At 34.8% G+C, this 19,328-nt stretch overlaps 1 protein-coding gene across 4 annotated transcripts in view; it reads right to left on the reverse strand.

Annotated features, from left to right (window-relative positions):
* Nucleotides 1-18,974, reverse strand: part of LOC128217351 (transcription factor GATA-3-like) — a 32,663-nt gene extending 13,689 nt beyond the window's left edge. The window contains exons 1-5 of one of the 4 annotated variants that reach the window (XM_052924458.1): nt 18,863-18,974; nt 14,358-14,935; nt 10,663-11,157; nt 7,326-7,400; nt 6,144-6,289 (exon numbers count right to left, since the gene is read on the reverse strand). In XM_052924458.1, the coding sequence (XP_052780418.1) occupies nt 6,144-6,289; nt 7,326-7,400; nt 10,663-11,157; nt 14,358-14,586 (945 nt within the window). In that variant the 5' untranslated portion in view covers nt 14,587-14,935; nt 18,863-18,974. Of the gene's footprint in view, nt 1-6,143; nt 6,290-7,325; nt 7,401-10,662; nt 11,158-14,357; nt 14,936-15,394; nt 15,722-18,862 lie in introns of those variants that run through there. The other 3 variants (XM_052924457.1, XM_052924456.1, XM_052924459.1) reach the window with 3 other exon arrangements.
* Between the last annotated feature and the right edge of the window lie 354 nt (nt 18,975-19,328).

Consider the following 19,328-nt stretch of genomic DNA (forward strand, 5'->3'; position numbering starts at 1 on the left):
CAAATATCTATTTAATGTAATTTAATTTTCATCAAAATAACTTTAGCTTGTTATCATTATTTTTGATCACCCTAAACTAAATCCTACACCATACCGTGTTAACTAAACCAGCTCTTATCACAAAACGAGTCGGTTGATAATAGATTTATCTGTGAATTATCATCCTTTACGATCTTGCGTATTCATTCTTTTCGTCTCTCCACGAAGCTAGAACGGTTCTGATGTCTTTAAAAAGTTATCAGGCATTTAACTGCATAATTCTGATCAAATTGATACATTTGTAGGCTAGGACCGAAGAGCGAGCCAACTGCGACGTGGATCGCTAAGAAAATGGCCATCAAAAATGCCACTTTGTGATACTTGTTTAACATTTTCTTGTTAGCCGTTTTGTTCATAGGCTTAACAAAACATTTTATCAGATTAGAACATGAAATCAGATATGTTTATTATATTGATGGAATTTGATTTTTAACATTATCTATTTAATTCGACTTATCAAATGAATGATTCTATAAGGCTCGGATTTATGACAAATTCTTCAATGATAAGCTCGAATATCCGTCTTGGCACTCCGCTGGTTTTCTTGTTACATTATTGTTAAATTGTTTCCTTTTTGCATACAATATTCATAAACTTATCAGTTTACATAGTTGTTTATCTGTTCAATAATATGCCATTCTACAAGAGTGCATGGAATAGCTAATGTCTGCATGTCTGAGTGGATTCCAGTAGAATGAAGTTGTATGCGAGTTTCTAGATTTTTCCAGTGACAACACTAAAATGGTGACGTGTTTCATTTTTCGAGGATCAAAGCAGCTAAACGAAGCCATAAACTTTCTTGTATTCAGCATAATGCTCGAGACAGATACTTGGGTAATGACCTGACAGAAAACCAAATGTGTGAATGTCTGTCATGATGTTTATCAGATCGACAAAAAATGCAAAGTATCCAAAATTAGGCTGTATTTGTACTCTAACTATGCCCATTAGACAAATACACCATTTCACAATTTCGTGTTTACAAAAGACCCCTTGGCTATGTAAAGAGAAAGGCCAAATGGCCGTTTGAGGGCAACAATTTTGATTTTATCACCACCATCATAATCAAAGTATTGTTACGGCTGATTAGTACTACATTAGTGGAAAACGAAAGGCGGAACTGTTTTCTGCATTTACATTTTACATTTTTGAAACGCCGAGAAAAAATTCGCTGATAAGAATCTTCGAGATGTTAGATAATGTTACATTTCACATTGACGTTTCAATTATGCTCTGTGACCGTTTAAAAGTGTGTCTTCATTTAAATTCTAATTTCAACAATTAGGTAATTTGTAATAACAATGATGCGAAGAGTCCCTTAAGCAAAACGCGGACTAATGACCACAAATTCACCAGTTGACCATTTGACTATATGAATACTAGTAAATATGCAATAAACTTCAGAAAAAAACATACTACATAAGCTCTCGTACAGTAGCCAAATAATGGACGCAAAATAATAATTATAAGTTTGAAAATAGCAGCCTCGGTCTCATCGAAACAGCTTACACTGGTTCAATGTACAGAAAACTGAATTAAGAAAATTGAACATTTTGAGGTCAATGTTGAAGGAAATTGTTTTTTGAACATTTTATAGTAGTCATATTAAGAAGGCTTAATGATAGTACAACATAAATCTTTCAGATGGAAGCCTTTTACAACAGCGGGCACTTTTTTTTTTATTTCATCTCAAATCTGAAAATCTTATCTTAAACGGCAGGCCTAATGTTTAATTTCTGCATTGTTCTCTATCAGCTCAGCCCTGTCTGGCTAGTGGATAACTTATCTTTATGAAAATCAACTCAATTATTCATCATTCCCTTCGTAAAAGGTTAAAATTTTCATTATAGCTGTTCTCCCGGGCCTCCAGATCAATTGCATTTAAATGCGGGGAATAAAAGCGGTTTGAAAGACTCGGTAGCCCTAATCTGGTTTTATTCCCCGGTGCCCGGGGCTCAGATCTATGTTACGGCCCCCGGGAGCCTCACTAGCGCCAGGTCTTATATTTATTCCTGGAAAATCAGTGTTTTTTAACCTGCAAGGTAAACATATCGTGATTTCATGTTCTTGTTTAGACCATTAATTAGAATAGAACAAGTTAAGCCCATATCGTGATTTTCTAACTATTTATTCGATCTGCGTACTTTCGAACTACAAATTAAGTTTAAAAGAAACTGTTTCCTTTCGAAACCGTTTTCAAACAACCATTCATTCCGGTACTGGGACTTGTATCGCTGTTTAATTCTACTGATGTTTTAATGTTTCCGCCATAAGGTATTAATTTATTTTAAAAAGGGGGTTAGTTACATACGAGATTCATGCAAGAGTTGTATTTTCTTTGTTATTCGTATTCAGTTTTATTAAATACAAAATCACACCGATTTATTTTGTATGTGTGGTCATTACCCTTACTGTATATCCCATAACGTCGATGATAGCAGTATAATTTTACACGAAACACATAACGTTACAAGGCTATTAACAGCACTTCCCCGGATTTAATTATTTTCTCTAAAAACAATGTAAAACGTGTTCATTTCAGGTCGACAGCTGTTCAATTAAAACATTACACACCTGTCAGCCGGAACAATGGCTAATATATAGTGTAATAATATTAATGTCTGAAAAGCAAACATTATAAATTGTACTTTACTTTAGTGTCAACTTTTTTATAATTGAATATATTTTTTGAAACATGAATGCGCTGTGTTTTCCTGGAAGGGTATCCACTTCTTTGCCTAAAACTGCCTCTTTTATTTTGGTCTTTTGATGAAGGTCACTAAGAACATGTATTATTTTATCGTTCAATTGTTCCGACCAAACTGATGATAAACTACTCATTTCCGCTATATAGAAGTGTACATTTTTTTTTATATCGGATGAAAAATTGAAAAAGAACATCCCGGTACATCTCTCCTGCTAATGCCCCGTTCATTGATTACGTGAAGTTGGGTTTATATCAATGGAGGTGAACCGGTTATCACAACAAACAGATAAATGGTGTAAATATCTGATAATTCAATGTTGTCAAATAGCTTTCAAGAAAAAATACAAGGAAAATGTTCAATTGCTACTGATACCACCTTAAGTGCCAGGTACTTGTAGGCTTGAATAAATAAATATATTGTTAATGTGGGGGCATAATGTGTTGTAATACTCGGGCTGTGTAAATACAATGGGAGGGGTAAAGAATATCTTTCTTTAAATATTTGCTTCTGTTTGTGTTTGTATATCAACCTAATTTTACACAAATCATTCTCCACATGGTTCATGTCGAACAAAATACCAAAAAAAACAGGCGGATGCCATGCAACTAGACAAATTACAAGGGGCGCAAAATATCGACATAAAAAATGAATGGGTTTCTCTGTACTTTAATGCATGGAACCGGAGAAGTGTTCTTGTATACAAACACAGCCCATGGATGACAGAAACACATTGAACATGGATCGATTGAAACATAATATTTGAAATGAAGCGGCTACAATCGCGTGGCGGTGTGTTTTTCATGGTTATTTATCGTTGTTGTATATTTGAGGACTACTTTTCACTGCTGCTGGAATCAATGTAATTATCCTGATTACGAGTGCTTTAATTCCGTAATGACGGGGCGCTAAATGGCTCACGCTCCACGAAGCCCTATATTACACGGGGTCGGCATAATGCTGTTAACACCCGACCAATGCCGACAAGGCTCTAGTTAATTAAAGATACTCCGATAAAGAGATTTACAAACGTACATTTCCACACTTTCATGATAGTTCTTATTTCCCGACCGACGTCGACAACTTGGCATAAAGCTTCACTCTCGTTTCTTGTCATTGTGCAACAACTAAGCTTACACTTAAACATCTGTTTTATTTTTTTTATTTCTTGTTAAAATTCTATCATCCCATGATTACTCAAATAGCTATGGTTACGCCTGTTAATAAACTCTGCAATGAACTGCATTCTGTCTGTCCTATTTTTCTTCTGTAAACCACTGAGAAACCCCAGTCATTGATGTAGATATTATTTTTGGCGTTGTTTGTATATTTTTACAGATGTATAGATGAAAAACGTGAAACAATTTCAACAATATTTCGTTTGAAAACGTCTGGTAGAGCCACATGCATTTATGTTTATAAACATGGAATAATAAAGGCTTCATTTTAGAGGCAGTCGAATAGTTTATACCCCAGAAGCACGAATTCTGAGAAAAATACCGTTCTAATGAAATATAAGTGTTAGTTTATTATAACGAGCGAGCTTGTTTGCACAGCGTTGACGTTGTGTTCTAATAAAAATAAACATTCATATGGGAATGTATGAAGTTTACAGTTCAATCACGACTTTAGTCATATTACCCACAGCTCTCGGGCAGCCAAAAATCTGCGAATTTGCTCTAAAGTGTCAAAATTTAACGAAATCTGTGTTTCTTACATCAACATTCCAAACGGGTTTCAGTCATGCCGCCGTCATGAAGATTTAGTACAATTTGACAGAATTAAACACTGATGAGAAATGCATTTTTTTTCTCGTGAATATTCGTGAAAAGTAGCACAATTCCGTAAATTGGTTGATATAAATTTATCACGCGCTGGCAGGGCCGTGTCGCGCAGACGTGTTAGGGGTCGCAGAGCCGGTCCCAGATGGGTTTTCCAGGCCTGGAAGTCCCGTTGAGACCCTAATACCTCCGCTGTTCGACCCCTTATGTACGGTTATCGACGTGTTACACATATCAACGACTTTAAATTCGCTCGTAAATTTTATAAAATGTAGTTGGCACGGCAGGTTTTGAAAAATTGTTATTTTACCTTATACTGTTGACACATTGTCAGTAATTACGACAATTTTCCAAACTTCACGACATTCTATCATTTGTACTCGTTATATTAATTATATGTATGCTAAAAGAGAATAATAGATTTAACTTGTGCACACGAAGTAAGAATTAACATTCGCCACTACATTTAAAGCACAAACGAAGAGCACGATTTAGAACATTATTGTGGTGTCAATTTCAGCAAAATATGAATCTGACACCAAAATATTAATGAATTTCTTATAACAATTTATCATCTAAACCCTTAACCCACCCACTATTCATTTTTGTCTGTTTTCCCATTATAATGGAGGCATTACAGTCTGCAGTGAAACTATTTCAATATCATTAGGATATGAAAGAAGCATTTGTATTATGCAACTGTATATCATATTAAGCCCTGATTGCGTTACATGCTTTTTCTGTTAGCCAACAAAGATGCGATATATTTCATGACAGCCTCTCAAAAGCATCACAATCATAATTACCCTGTAGAGTCGGCAATATTTCTACCATCATTACGTTAGACATTTCACAGGCAGTGTTATATACAAGGGTCTACAGCAACATCGCTTCTTTTGACATGGGTTTATATTTTATATGCACGCACTTACGCCGGTGTTGAGAAACATATTACAACTGAAGTATTTCATGGAAACAAGTGTACATAACGTTGAGTGCATCAGATGTTGTCTAATATTTTGAATAGCGTTCAAGAGGCGAATGCATATTCAGAAATTCAAAGCGAGAAAATTGCCATAGAAAATCCAAATAGGAAGATTTGTATGCAAAATGTTCAGCATGTCACAGATTCTATTTTAAAACTACTGTTCCCTCTCGAGGATCACGCAAATTACTTTCTAACTTGACTCTGAAAACTTTGTGCTCCCGAAGGGTCCGGTACTTTCAGTCCCGTTTTTATTGCTTTGCTCTTACAGCAGCGAGGAGCGCCATTATTATACGACAAGGGTATTTGTTCACGGCAATCGTACTTTCATGTATCGATGGAGCTTTTAAAGTGAAATTAATAAAACAAAAGATACTTTGAAGACAGATATTTGCCCTTTTTTGTTTGGACATAAAAACATCACTTCACTTCCATTCATGTTTAAATGATGCTCGATGGTCTACACGCGGGCTTATGACATTTTCTAAGGATATTCCATTCACAACTACAGTGCCTTTTATGAAAATGGAACGTCGGTGCATTAACTGTCTAAAGTATAGTAAATATTTTACTAAAACCGAAAGTCCATGAGTGCAATAATTACGCCAAACAACGTATTGTAAAATGACTTACCAGTCTTCGTTTTGGCTTTATGAGGGGTCTGTTCTGTCCGTTCATTTTGTGGTAGAGTCCGCAGGCGTTGCACAGATAGTGTCCGGTGCCGTCACGTCTCCACAACGGCGTTGACGTCGCCCCACAGTTGACGCACTCACGGCCTTCTGAAATGACGTCAACGTTAAACGTTTACTCTTAAATAACACATTACGGAAAATCTGTAATTACTTTTCTTTATCAAACAAATTTAAAATATAAAATATTGGACTAATAGATTAATAGACTCGAGTACAGCAAAAAGACTGCTCGACGCAGTGATGGTATAGATCAATATTAGTTTATGCTTTTGTAATACAATTGTAATAACTATATGTCCACGTTGTCCCTTGACCCCGCAAAACACTACAAACGCTTGCACCAAAAGTGAACGAACTCATTTATAAAACAACAAATACCTTGGAAACCATCTGTCCATACACGATAGTAACGTTAGACACAGACGTAAATGGTATAAATGATCATTATACTAATTATAATTAATGGCAATATGTGTTGTTATGGATTTTAAACCATGGTTGTGATGATTATGATTTGCTCTGAAACATGTACGTTTTAACTTCAGACGGTGTGTGCTGTTTTAAAACATTTTAGTGCATTGTTGTCTCAACATCAAAAACTGTGCAAAACTCAGTGCAGCCAGACTGCAACAGTGAATCATCATACAAACTTGTTCCTTAGAAAAAAGGATTGATCGGGGAAAAAAGTCATGACTAAAATCATTCGAGAAGCATTTAATGTTTACCGACATGTTCTAACGCGTAGGTTTTATAGAAATATTTGAGATAAGATTACAAAATAATCGCAATGTTCTACGAGAAAATCAAGAAATAAAGAAGTAAATTATCAGAGATAAACACAACCTCAAAATTTGTCGTTTCCATCCCATTTTTTATAATATTAGTAAAGCAGTTTTACGGATTCAGTCTATTGCCATTCTGTTTTTAGAGTTAAAAAGTGAAAACTCAATTTTTAATGGTTGACAGTAATCTCAAAGCCATCTACTTCCCTCTAACCCATGATTTTATAAAAAAAATGACTGAAAAAAAGAGAAAAAAAAAACACACAAAAATATCAATATTTTCAAACACCCTGAACCGGAAATTGAGAGGGTGAGTCTATTTTCCCCTTTGGGGGAGGTACCTGCAGACTGGTTTGCTGCAGTAAGGTCACCGTCATAACGATTCATCATCACGTCAAATGATCGCTCTGAATACCCTATAAGCAGCAATGGAATAAGTCGTAAAGAAAATAAAAGTTACCCCCTTCCTTTTGCAATGGTTACTACCTTTTTCAAAGAATATGTCTTATTTTATGGTAGTTTAAAGAATTTATATCCCCCTTTAACAGCTATTATAAAATCCTGTGTGATTGCATAAAATGACAGAAATATCAAAATATTGCTTCTTGACTGAGATGTTATCAATTTGTTCAGTGAAATAAATATAACAATAAAACTAAATAATCTTATCTCTACATTTATTTCTGACTTAAGATTGATCCAGTAGATAATATTCATACAATGTTTCATTGAGAAAAAAAACGAAATACAGCCAACATTTCGTGTCCTTTGAGATTGAATTAGTCCATTATTGTCTACTGTAATGTCATTTTATATAAATTTTCAGTGTGTTCCTTTAAAATCGATGCAATACATTATCCTAACAACAAACTACTTTACCCATAAATAACTAGACACGTTATATTATACTGAACTATTATAGACTTTGAGTATATCAACGTATGTAAAATAATAAAACAAAACCTTCTTGAATATGATATGCATGTACGTAAACTGTATAAGATAAAATAGATGAAATAATGCCGGAAAATTTATCCCCAATATCCGGATAATGACCACTGTTGACATAGCCGCGACCACTAATTAAATCCCGGTCCCCGGAGACCCGGGATCCCGCTAACTGTGCTTGGACACGGAATCCGGTCGTAGATCCGGTCTTTACACTCGCATGGTTGTCTGCAGTTTGTCATGGCGTCGACGATTCTAACTGCATTTTAATCAAGGACAGGTTTCTGCAGAATCTCGGGGTATATTGTAGTAAGTTGAACGCAGGAATATAAACCAGTAAAGCGCCACTTAGCAACAATTTACGGAATTGCAAGTAATTAGAAACAGGCTAAATGTCAATTTTTAAAAACTCTTCTAAGAGTGTTTACAAAGTGGGTAATCAAACTTGGCGAATTTGGTTTATTCTTAAACAAGTGTGCGGTACTTATAGATGGTGAAAAATAAAAGGATTATGCGACTATGGTTGCGAATAACAAGGGACTAACCTCGCCACTGCTGTGCAGCCTGAAACCCGCTTCCTTCACCTTTTAACGATTTACCTAACTAATCTACTTATTTTTTGAACATTTGGTATCAGAAAAGGTACATTAAAATCCGTAAGACGAGGGCAGACGTGACCGCAAGTGGTCGCAACTTTTGGCGCGCAAAATACAAAGGGTAGATAATCCGAGTTAATCTCCTTGGCGCGGACGGAGTGGTTCCCCGCTGTGCGACATGTGGACTGACCGGGTTTAGCCCGTAATTGGTGATAATTAGGGATAAGTAGCGCGGTATGGCATGTCAACATTATCGTAATGTAAATTGTATGCATAGAGGCTGGCATTTTTTGAACATCTTGACCCCACTTGATAATTATCACTATCAGTATGTTTCATGACCCTCGTACAAGAAATGTAACTACATCAAAATGTTTAGTTTTAACACAATAGGCGCGAACTTACAAACAACAAAGGAATGTAACATGAATTTTATGGCACTTTCAATTTACTTTTAATTGCAATTAGGCAGTTATTTTTCATCGGTAATAAAAATTCAATATGCGAATATGCCGGAGGGTCAAATTGACTTTTTTTTATTTTATTAGAAATTTTACTACCTTTTTTCTTTTCATGAAAAGATACGACAGTCAAGATCTGTTGAGATAAGTTATAAGGAGTAACAGCTTACGGTTAAGGTTTTTAGATGGACCTAAAGAATCAAATAAACATGCGCTCATTCAATTGTCCAAACTCTTAATTGTTAATTATAATTGCGTAAATAGAAAGTAAATATAGACAAGAATGCTTAAGCCCCATGAATGAACATTTTCAAATGAGGTCCCATCTGTCGCTTGGCTTGCTAAGGTAAGATGATGCCTTCAGTGTCACTAATTGACTTGGGAAATAATGCCTTATTAATAATCATTTTTTTGTAATTTGTTTTTCCCGAAAATAGATAACCATATGTGACGCGTGTTTAATCAGACTTTTTGCTCAAAAGGTCCCCGTAAGGCGACATATATACACTAGTATTTTTTAACAACTTCAACATAAAGTTAAAAACATAAAAATGTAATATATAGATAATTTATATAGATATAATCGATCAATATCCATATAACTCAAATTGAAAATATCCCTATGTTGGTACACACTTCAATTGACGTATTCTATACATAAAGACAATGTTTACAAAAAGCTGACTAGGAATTGCTTTCCCTAGTCTGGCTGTCTGTCCCAGCACCGGCCACAATACAGAATAGGCCTAATCCTGTAACTCCTTAACTAAATACCCTACAGTAGCAATAGCCGATCATTCATATTAATTTAAATAAATAGGCATATTATCGCAACAATATTTGGATAAGTTATGAACGCTGCACAAGAAAGAGTCATTTGTTTTCATTGGAAAGGAATAATACTGCTTTTGGATAGAGTAATGATTTGAAATATGAATTCACCTTCTTAGCAAAGTCATCCTATCGGGGTCATACACTTAAGAACAAAATTGAACAGAATAAAGTCAAACTGTGTACATCAATATATAAACACAGATTAGTCCCGGATATATATATATATATACCACTATCAAAAGCAGTTAAGTACAACCTCGTATGTTTAATCCTCGAACATGTTTGTTTTAGAGAACAATTTTAAAATCCTACAGCGAAGATGTCCCTCATTTGAAGTGTGCGGGCAAGTGCTTTTGGAGAGGCCAGTAGTTAACACTTTCGGAAGCAGAGACATCTGACCTATTCTCAGTCGGAAGCTGCTTAAGAGTATTTAAGTCATACAGTTAAAGCGACACTAATCATCTTAAGGCGGCCCTTGAGAACGTCTTTTGTGAAATAATAAACCCGGACAGTACACTCCAAGTATACGCATGCCAAACAAAGTACTTTACGAATGTCTTTCTGCCTTTCAGCAAGCTCAGATACTTGTGAGAAACAACAGAACATCCAATGACCTGCCAAAGTTAAAATCTTGTTTCCACCTAGACTCTAATTGCGTATTGTCTTTAATTTCAGCAGGCTGACAACGTTTACGTCACGTACTTCCGAATCTAATCGCGAAGGAAATTGAAATAACCCTGCATAGTCATCATCAAATTGTCAGCAAGATTTTATGGCAAGTTAATTAGGAGGCGTTGAAGAGATAGAAATGAGACAATGTTAATGAAAGAAGCGGTTACCTGCGCTTGACCGGGACTTTTGTCTTGGTCGGGAAGAGATGGTCGGTGAGGTTTTGAACATGGAGGGCGCGTGGAACCCAAGGCCGCCGCCGTAGTCGCCGCCGACATATGATGGGTATGTGGGTACCGGATGTGCCGTGTGGCCGCTGTAGGACAGTCCATTATCGGTAATATCTTCCTGTTTTGACACAGATTTTTCTGAACTAGTATAGTCGGAATTTCCGTTGGTATTGTTTGTGTTGGTATTATTATTGTTAACTGCACTATTGTCTGGAGTGCCGTCTTTGGGTGGCGTAGGTGGGAAACTGAAGGAACCGGATGTGGCGACGGACGCTGGATGTACGGACAGGGGTGTGGTCCCACTATGGGAGAGGGCCTGCTTGTTGTCTCGGTAGAGCCCCCATCCTGTGTGGGCCCCAACCATCGACTTGGTGTCCAGGGGAGCCCAGGGGTTCAAGGCGTGGTGGAAGTTCGGCCGGCACAAGTTGCTTCGGTCTGGAAATATAAAAAGTATGCTTTTAATTCTGTGATTCGAAACTGTATTTATTACAAGACAAGAGTTTGTATTATGAATATTTGCAAGCTTGATCATAATTAACCATATACAATTGATGTACAAAGGAACGTTTGATAATATATCTGTCGAGTTTTTATTTTCAACAGCTGCTTGTGAATAATCTATAATGGTATATGTTGGTTTTTACCAACTCAATATGCACGAAACGCTAGGTTGGTATCGATACTTCAACGGAACATTCCCTTAAAAGATGTTATTATAGTTCGTCCTTTTTATTTCTTGTACCTATTCAGATGAAAACGAAAACATTCACTGTTTTTTTCATTATGTATTCAGACAAAAACGAAAATATTCACATTACTTGAAATTCATTCGACATACTTCTGTCAGCCTAGCAATTATCTTATAACCTGAAGCCAACTGAACTTTGTTTTCATGAATATACACAGAAAAGACAACTAGAAAGGTTCAAATAAGTGTTCAGATGCTCCTAAAGAAGAGTAAACTGCTGTAATGAATACGTCGACAGTTCCCTGCTGGATACTTCATCCGACCCTAGCTAGGTTCTGCATCACAATGGCTCAAATTTCTTATTATTTGCACCGATCAACGCGTGTGAACACAGACCTTCATTTTAACCGTGTGTGATATTAATAAAACAAGAAATCTGAGAAATGGGCTAGGGTTTCCAACCTTCAGCTAATTTATTATACCTTTTTGAAATCATTTAAAGGGTTTGTATAGGATGTTGGATTCCATGAAATAGTAATAACTGAGTAAATATTATTGTATCATTGGAACAAAGACTCGACCGGGCAGAAATATAAGAGACAACAGACTGGTTTACGACAATCAATGCTTCTTTATTTTGTCCCAAGAGGCACTGCACTTTTGATTGGCTCAGAAAATAAACATAAAATGAAAATGCAATTGCGCTGGCTCGAACGAAAGCTTTGCAAAAAATCAAAGTTCATAGCTTGGTAAAACTGTCTAATATACTCTTCCATGTGGATACATAGCTTTTTAAGACATATATTCAAAACTGTTTCTTGGTGAGAAAGGCATGGTTTTAAACCTTTAATGTCCTAAAGTCTCCACAGACATATTCCACCAACGTACCAGAAAATTGGTGTAAATTGCCCGTGCAGTGTACTTTCCCCCAAATTGAGTCAAATTGCGAGTCTATTGGATTAATTGAGGTCTAATTGGCATCCGAGTTTTACAGCCATGAAGTTAGGGAGCCTGGCTTTCTCTGAAACCCTCAATATGACAGGGAGCTGGAATTTCGGTGCGAATTTTTTAGTCAGGGAAGAGATTTAAGTGTTGTAATAGACCTAGAGGTATTTTTCCGACACCTCTCAAGAAAATAACTGTTTAAATTATTTTTGTTTTGTCATTTTTGAACGCCGGTGTTTCTCAGGGTCTCGTCGAAGCGAGGGAAAGGTGGTTGCCGCTAAATTAAAAACAGGCCCTGGAATTATTCAAGAAACACTAAACGGCCTGTAACATTTGCCATGGAATATTGTTCCTCGAGTCTCTGATTGTTTGCGAAGTTTAATGGGTAATGTCTTTCAGAAAGAATTTTTCTGTTGTGTAGTTTCACTTCTTTTCTTCCGTGAGTAATCATGGGTCCGTTTAGTGAAAAAGGAGTTGGATTTTTATCCAGGTTTACACCTGGATAAATTTGCTTTATGTCTTCGTTGTTTTGTTCCTTATTTTGTGTTTTGTAAAGCGTAATTGCAATTTTTTTTTTATTGAATAAGCATAAATCACGCATAATGTTCTGTCCCGTGTATAGAATGGAAAACTGGAAGAGGAATACGGATATTTATTTGAATAATTGCCCTACCCCATCCTTTCTAATTTAGTCGTTAAATCATGCATGACTTTAGGAAAATAATTTATAGTGAAGTGAATAATTTGTTAGTGGGTTAGCTAGAAAGAAAACGCATTATTTCTACTGCTTTTAATAAACGTTCGGCATATTATCGGTCCAATTTTACTGCAAAATTAACAATGGATCCTCACAATATAAACACGGATCCTCCACAGTAATGTAAGGGTATAAAATGTTATTAGTTTTGCAAATTTAGTTATTACAAATACACCGTCTGACTATGATCTAAGCGTGATTTTATAACTTAAAAAGCATTATTTATGATAATATTTAGTTAGAATGCATGCTACAAAGCGTTTCCTACCCTTAAATGTGCCTAACTTCAGTCATTAAACACAATGTTTCACCGTATATGGTTGAATGTTTTTAAATCTACAAATATGTCAAATACACCAAAACTATCATACTTGCGTGAACGCAGTGCATCTCTATCCCTAAATCCCAGTTCAGATTGCATTTTCACCAAAGAAATGTTTTTTTAATCATTGTTTTGTTCAATTGTATAATAGACGTACCAAATTTCAAGTAATTTAAGTGTTTTTCAAACAATTATGCTTCGCGTTAGTTGCATACTTGCGACTAGCAGTCTCCCCGCGTCCACTTAATGCTGGTGAACTTTAAATATTGTCATCATTTTACATAAGTGGATTTTAAGAGAAAAAAAACTCCATAATATAATAATGAAATTTAATTAAGCTCCCATCCAAACTTGTAATAGTCATCCTAGGCACTTCAGTAGGCCAATATGTTAACAAAGTTGGTAGCCATATTTTTTCTTTGATTTAGATAAAGGAAAAATGTTTTGAAAAGAAATTGATTGAAAATGTCAGCATTAATTAGCACTGATCAAGGCTTTTTGGGGTCTTATTAAAATATGAAAAATCATTTCTGAAATGCTGGTCTTTGAAGACACCCCACGAAATTGGTTCAACGTTTGTAGAATTAAAAAGACTGTGTTTTATTTATCACTATTTCAAGTATTTCTCTTACCAATCACGATTTTATTCCTATTTAATAATGAAATTTTCTTCGTTTTAATTTGGTGTCTTATTATTATTATACCTACTATAGATATCAGTGTTCTTGTTATGATTATTATTACATATATCATTATTATTATTATATTTAAATAACTTGATGTGCTCCATTTTTGACTGCACTGCTTGCTAAATGCACGTTTAAAAATGACAAATATAAGTATGAAATAATTTCGAAATATTCAAGCATACAAAATATGGAAGTAATACTTTTTAAAATTATATGAATTGTAAAGATATTCACCGTATGTTGTTCCTCCGTAACCCATGGCTCTCGTGTTTGAGTAGTAGTTGTGTGCAGCCGCGGCCCTGTGTGAGTTGGAGCCCTCGAATCCTCCCGGAAGTGAGAACATGTCCATAGGATCTTCAGAGGGGAAGCCAACTGCCGCCTCATATCCGCCCGCCATCCGCGTGGCGTCCGGGCGCGTGAGCCATGCCGGCGCGTGTTGTTGTTCTGCTGTGGCTATATCCATAATGTTTGCTTTATTTTTTTCAAAATTGTCTTTGACTTATCTTAACTATCTAGTACACGAGCTCTCAGAGCAAACGGCTTATCAGTAATGCCACTGATAAACAAATATTCACTGGCCCATTGAAAAGTTCTGCAAATCTAAAGTGCCCACGATTTTCATGGGTAATTTCTTTAAGTAAATATCACACAAAATATTCATAAAACATAAACAAAGTATCCAAATATTTCAAAGTTGTTTTCAAGTATCTGTCATCCAAGTTTTCCCAAGTTGAGTACTACGAGCTCAGACCGCGATGGAGGATACAAAGACGTGTTGTGCAGAGATCTCCAACTGATGTGTCTGTGTATCTCTGTAAATAAAACAATACTTTGGTATTACATACAATAACAAAACTATCTTAGAGGTCATCTGTGCCATTCGAACCATTAGCCTAACCATTGATATTCGAGTACATCTATCAAACAATCCGCTGAGTATATTTAACGAATATATATTTTTATCATGCAATATTTTATCAAGTTTGGTTTAATTGCAACATATTTGTGACACTATTTCCTTCTAATGTAATATTCAATTGCAACTCCAACACTTAAAAGGTTTCGAAGATAATAACAGAAAACGATAAGCCATAACTTAACTATGCGACAATACGTGAAATCAGATTAAAATTTATCAAGATTTGAGCAAGTGAGATCAGATTGAAATCTACAAGAAAAGTTTGCCTCGGCTAACTCCGTTGATTGTTAGCACCACGCGTTTTAGGTTCGATGCCTTAGCCGATAAGTCCAGAATGATGCTGAAAACTTACGTTCAAACCTTATCTTTGATTTCATTCCATCTCGCGGAGATCACGTGAACAACGAATCGTGCTGATTTTTTTCTTAATCAGTTTTTATCCACGAAAACAGAACGATCCGAACATAAACTCAGGAGATCACAATAATGTTCAAAAAGTCACGATTTAAACGTCCAAGACACTACTGTAGTTGTAATTCTGAAAGATGCAATTATTTCAGATTTTGTTCAAATGAGCAGTTACAACGACAGATATAGTATTTATGACCTAAAACAACAAATGTATATTTGTTTCATTCGAGATTTCGTATGTCCGCGTCGAGCTATTTCACAGTATAGCCCAGTTAAGACTCGTCAGAATATATAAACCAATCAAAGCTGCGGTGAATTTGTTGATTTTAACATTATGGAGATAATGATCTAAAATACGCCCAGAAATTTTCAAATAGAACGCTCTATGAACGATGCACGTTGAAAGAAAATAGCGCTGAACAATACGCCATTGATCGAAGCGGCGATTAACCTAACCGCTATTGGTTATTCACCAACGGTAGGCGTGGTTTGTATCAATGCGCCGCCAACATTCGCCGAGGGCAGCGAAAATGGCCGCCACTCAACTATGGGCATTCAATTCGAATTTCACGAAGATTTTGGTGAAGTTTAATGTAATTTTGCTATTGTTTGCGATAGTATTAGAGTTTGTTTAAATGAAGAATTCGCTGTGAATTTGAAGTACCAAAATGGGCTTCCTGGCTCGTAATACAAAAGAGAGTCAACGGGCCCTGCATTCACCTGACCGGCGGGACAATGAATAAACCAAACAGATTGTACAGACCTTCTCCGAATGATCAGCTTATCACTTGAATAGTTCCACAGGAAAATTAAAATACAGTTTTCGTCATGATGCTCTTAAAACTCTAAGATTTGCACAAAGGCCCGGCGACTTACACACGTCTGTACGTAACGAGGAAGTTTAAAAACTTTTGCCAGATTATTATCAAACTTTATATTTCTCTTATAAATCGAAAACAAGTGTCCTCGTGTGGTGTTTTACTGATAAGCACTGATTACATGATTGTATCGCTAAGGAAAATTGCAGAAAATACCCAATCTGCCCCTTATATCAAGAAATTTGTTGATAAAATCAAAACAAGCTAGCTTTGATTGCATTAGAACTTTAAATGCTACAAATGCATTTCCATTAAAATGGCATTTCATGGTACTTTCTCTTAATCAAATTATTTCAAGGAATTTCCTTTTAATGTTTTAAAATATAAAAATTCCCTACAAAACAGATTGTCCTTAATTTCAATATATGTTACAAAACCACAAAATATAAAATAAATTAATGAGAAACACTTTAGTCTATAAGTGTGAGAATTATAATTATGATGTTTCGTTTAAGGCAATATTGACGAATAATATTAATCATAATGCTACTATTAATTATTATAAATAATAATAATAATAATAATAATAATAATAATAATAATAATAATAATAATAATAATAATAATAATAACAGCAGCAGCAGCAACAGCAGCAGCAATAACAACAACAATTACAATTATGATAAATAAAAATGATGATGATGATGATGATGATGATGATGATGATGATGATGATGATGATGATGATCATGATCATGATCATGATCATGATGATGATTATGATGATCATGATGATCATGATGATGATAATAATAATATTATAAATAATAATAATAATAATAATAATAATAATAATAATAATAATAATAATAATAATAATAATAAATAATAATAATAAATTATAATAATAAATAATAATCATAATAATTATAATAATAATAATTATGTAGCATAACCGTTTTAAAATTCAAAAGTTTTGCGCCTTTCACATACACGTTTCAAATAAACTTTCCCATGGACTAGACCAAGTCATTTGTTGGGAGCGAATTACATGTATATTGGCAACAATTAAAAACAAATACGACTATTAGAAAAAAGATAATATCTACAAATTTCCTACCAAAAAAGATTAAAATCTTGTTTTCATCAGTTCATGTAGATTCATTTGTCAAAGAGGCGCATTAACGCTTCTGAAAACGACCTGTTTGATGAAGCTCTGTAGAACAGAAACAGAGTACAAAGTAAGTTATTATTTGTGCAAGTTTCTACCAAAGAACTCATAGTGAGTTTCCCCGAAATGCCAACAGAGAGACGTATTTTTCTCATGTATGTAAAAGATCGGCTATAAATCATTCATATTATAATATGTGCTTGTTAGTGCGAGGGATAAAAGTAATTAACGTAATAAGGCTTTATGGGAAAGTTCAGAGTTTTGGCGTTTTAACGGCTAAGCGGCGTTGTCTTGTACCTCTAGCGGGCCTGACCCCAGGGATAAAGCATGTGGGAATAACCTACGACAGGTTGAAATGATTTTCTGCCCTGAAGAAGGTTTTCTTGCGAAATCACCCCAGGAGATCAAAGTGGCATCTCCCTTCAAATTATTGCTCGTTAGAAAGACATTGGTGACATAGTTCTTACAAACTTATTACCTACAACGTGTTTCAGATCTTTCCGCCAAAACCGAAAGCTGAAACATAGACTTAGTGTTCATAAATTAAATGACCATGCTTATGCGTTAGACTATACTTTTCATTTTATTTATCATTGTTTTTGATGCTTTATAATACAATTATCTAGGTCGTTATTAGTATTGATTTCTATATATATTAAATCTATCATCTCCAACATTATTATTATTATTATTATTATTATTATTATTATTATTATTATTATTATTATTATTATTATTATTATCTTTACTATCATTATTATTGTTATTATTATTATTAGTAGTAGTAGTAGTAGTAGTAGTAGTAGTAGTAGTAGTAGTAGTAGTAGTAGTAGTAGTAGTATGATTATTATTATTATTATTATTATTATTATTGTTATTATTATTATTATAATTATTATTATTTTTATTACACCACACATTATTTAAAAAAATTGTGTGTAACACATCATTAACATTAATAATTCTAAATCAGCAAGATCGCATTATATCTTGCTGGGCTCGCGTGACATCACTTATTATTTAACGCTGCCGTATATTATTACGTAATCACGAGCCTATTATCACGCGCCTCTAAAAGACGCTACCCTACCATTGAAAGACGCATTCGTCTCGGCGAGGGGATCAGCAGTGTTCCTGCCAGATTTTCACGATTTTCACTCGTTAGCTGATCACCAATCGATTGACTTGTCACAAATTACACATTAGTTAATAGTTATCAAAGTGATATAGATCATATGCATTTCAATATTTTATGCAACTTACTTGACGACGAGAATGATAATGTATCTTGCTAATTTGGTGATGTTTTCTTCGATGAGATCTGATTCAGATTTCGCTTAACGATAAAAAGGCGCACAGGGATACAATAATCTGTACAAAAATCATGCTATATTGTAAAGATAAAAATAAGAATTTCTACCTATATTGCAATATGATATCCTTCATCATCCTCCGAATATATAAACATAACCGACCAATTCAAAAACAAAAATATGTTTAGCTGAGAACAAATGGTTTAACGCTAAGATGAGCTACCGTTGACATTGAAATCATAGATATGTCTCAAGTACCAATGTCCGATCAATATATTAGATTATCATCTTTTTGAATTGGTGTACGTCGGCGAAATCAAGATATTGATTATAATGATTACAAATGACCTTGTCATATCAAAACACATATGAAAATGAAATGAAATGTTGTTTCTAATTTTGCTTTAAAATTTCAAATTGATTGATAAGCTGTATGCAGCCTCTAGTACATGTTATGAAAAGCACGACCGTTTATATGTTATTTCCCAACCACTACCACCACCACCACCACCAACAACAACAACAACAACTAAAGAATATATCTGTACATATATGTACATTTGAAGGGTGAAA

Source organism: Mya arenaria, chromosome 14, assembly GCF_026914265.1.
Source record: "Mya arenaria isolate MELC-2E11 chromosome 14, ASM2691426v1".
NCBI classification, from domain to species: domain Eukaryota; kingdom Metazoa; phylum Mollusca; class Bivalvia; order Myida; family Myidae; genus Mya; species Mya arenaria.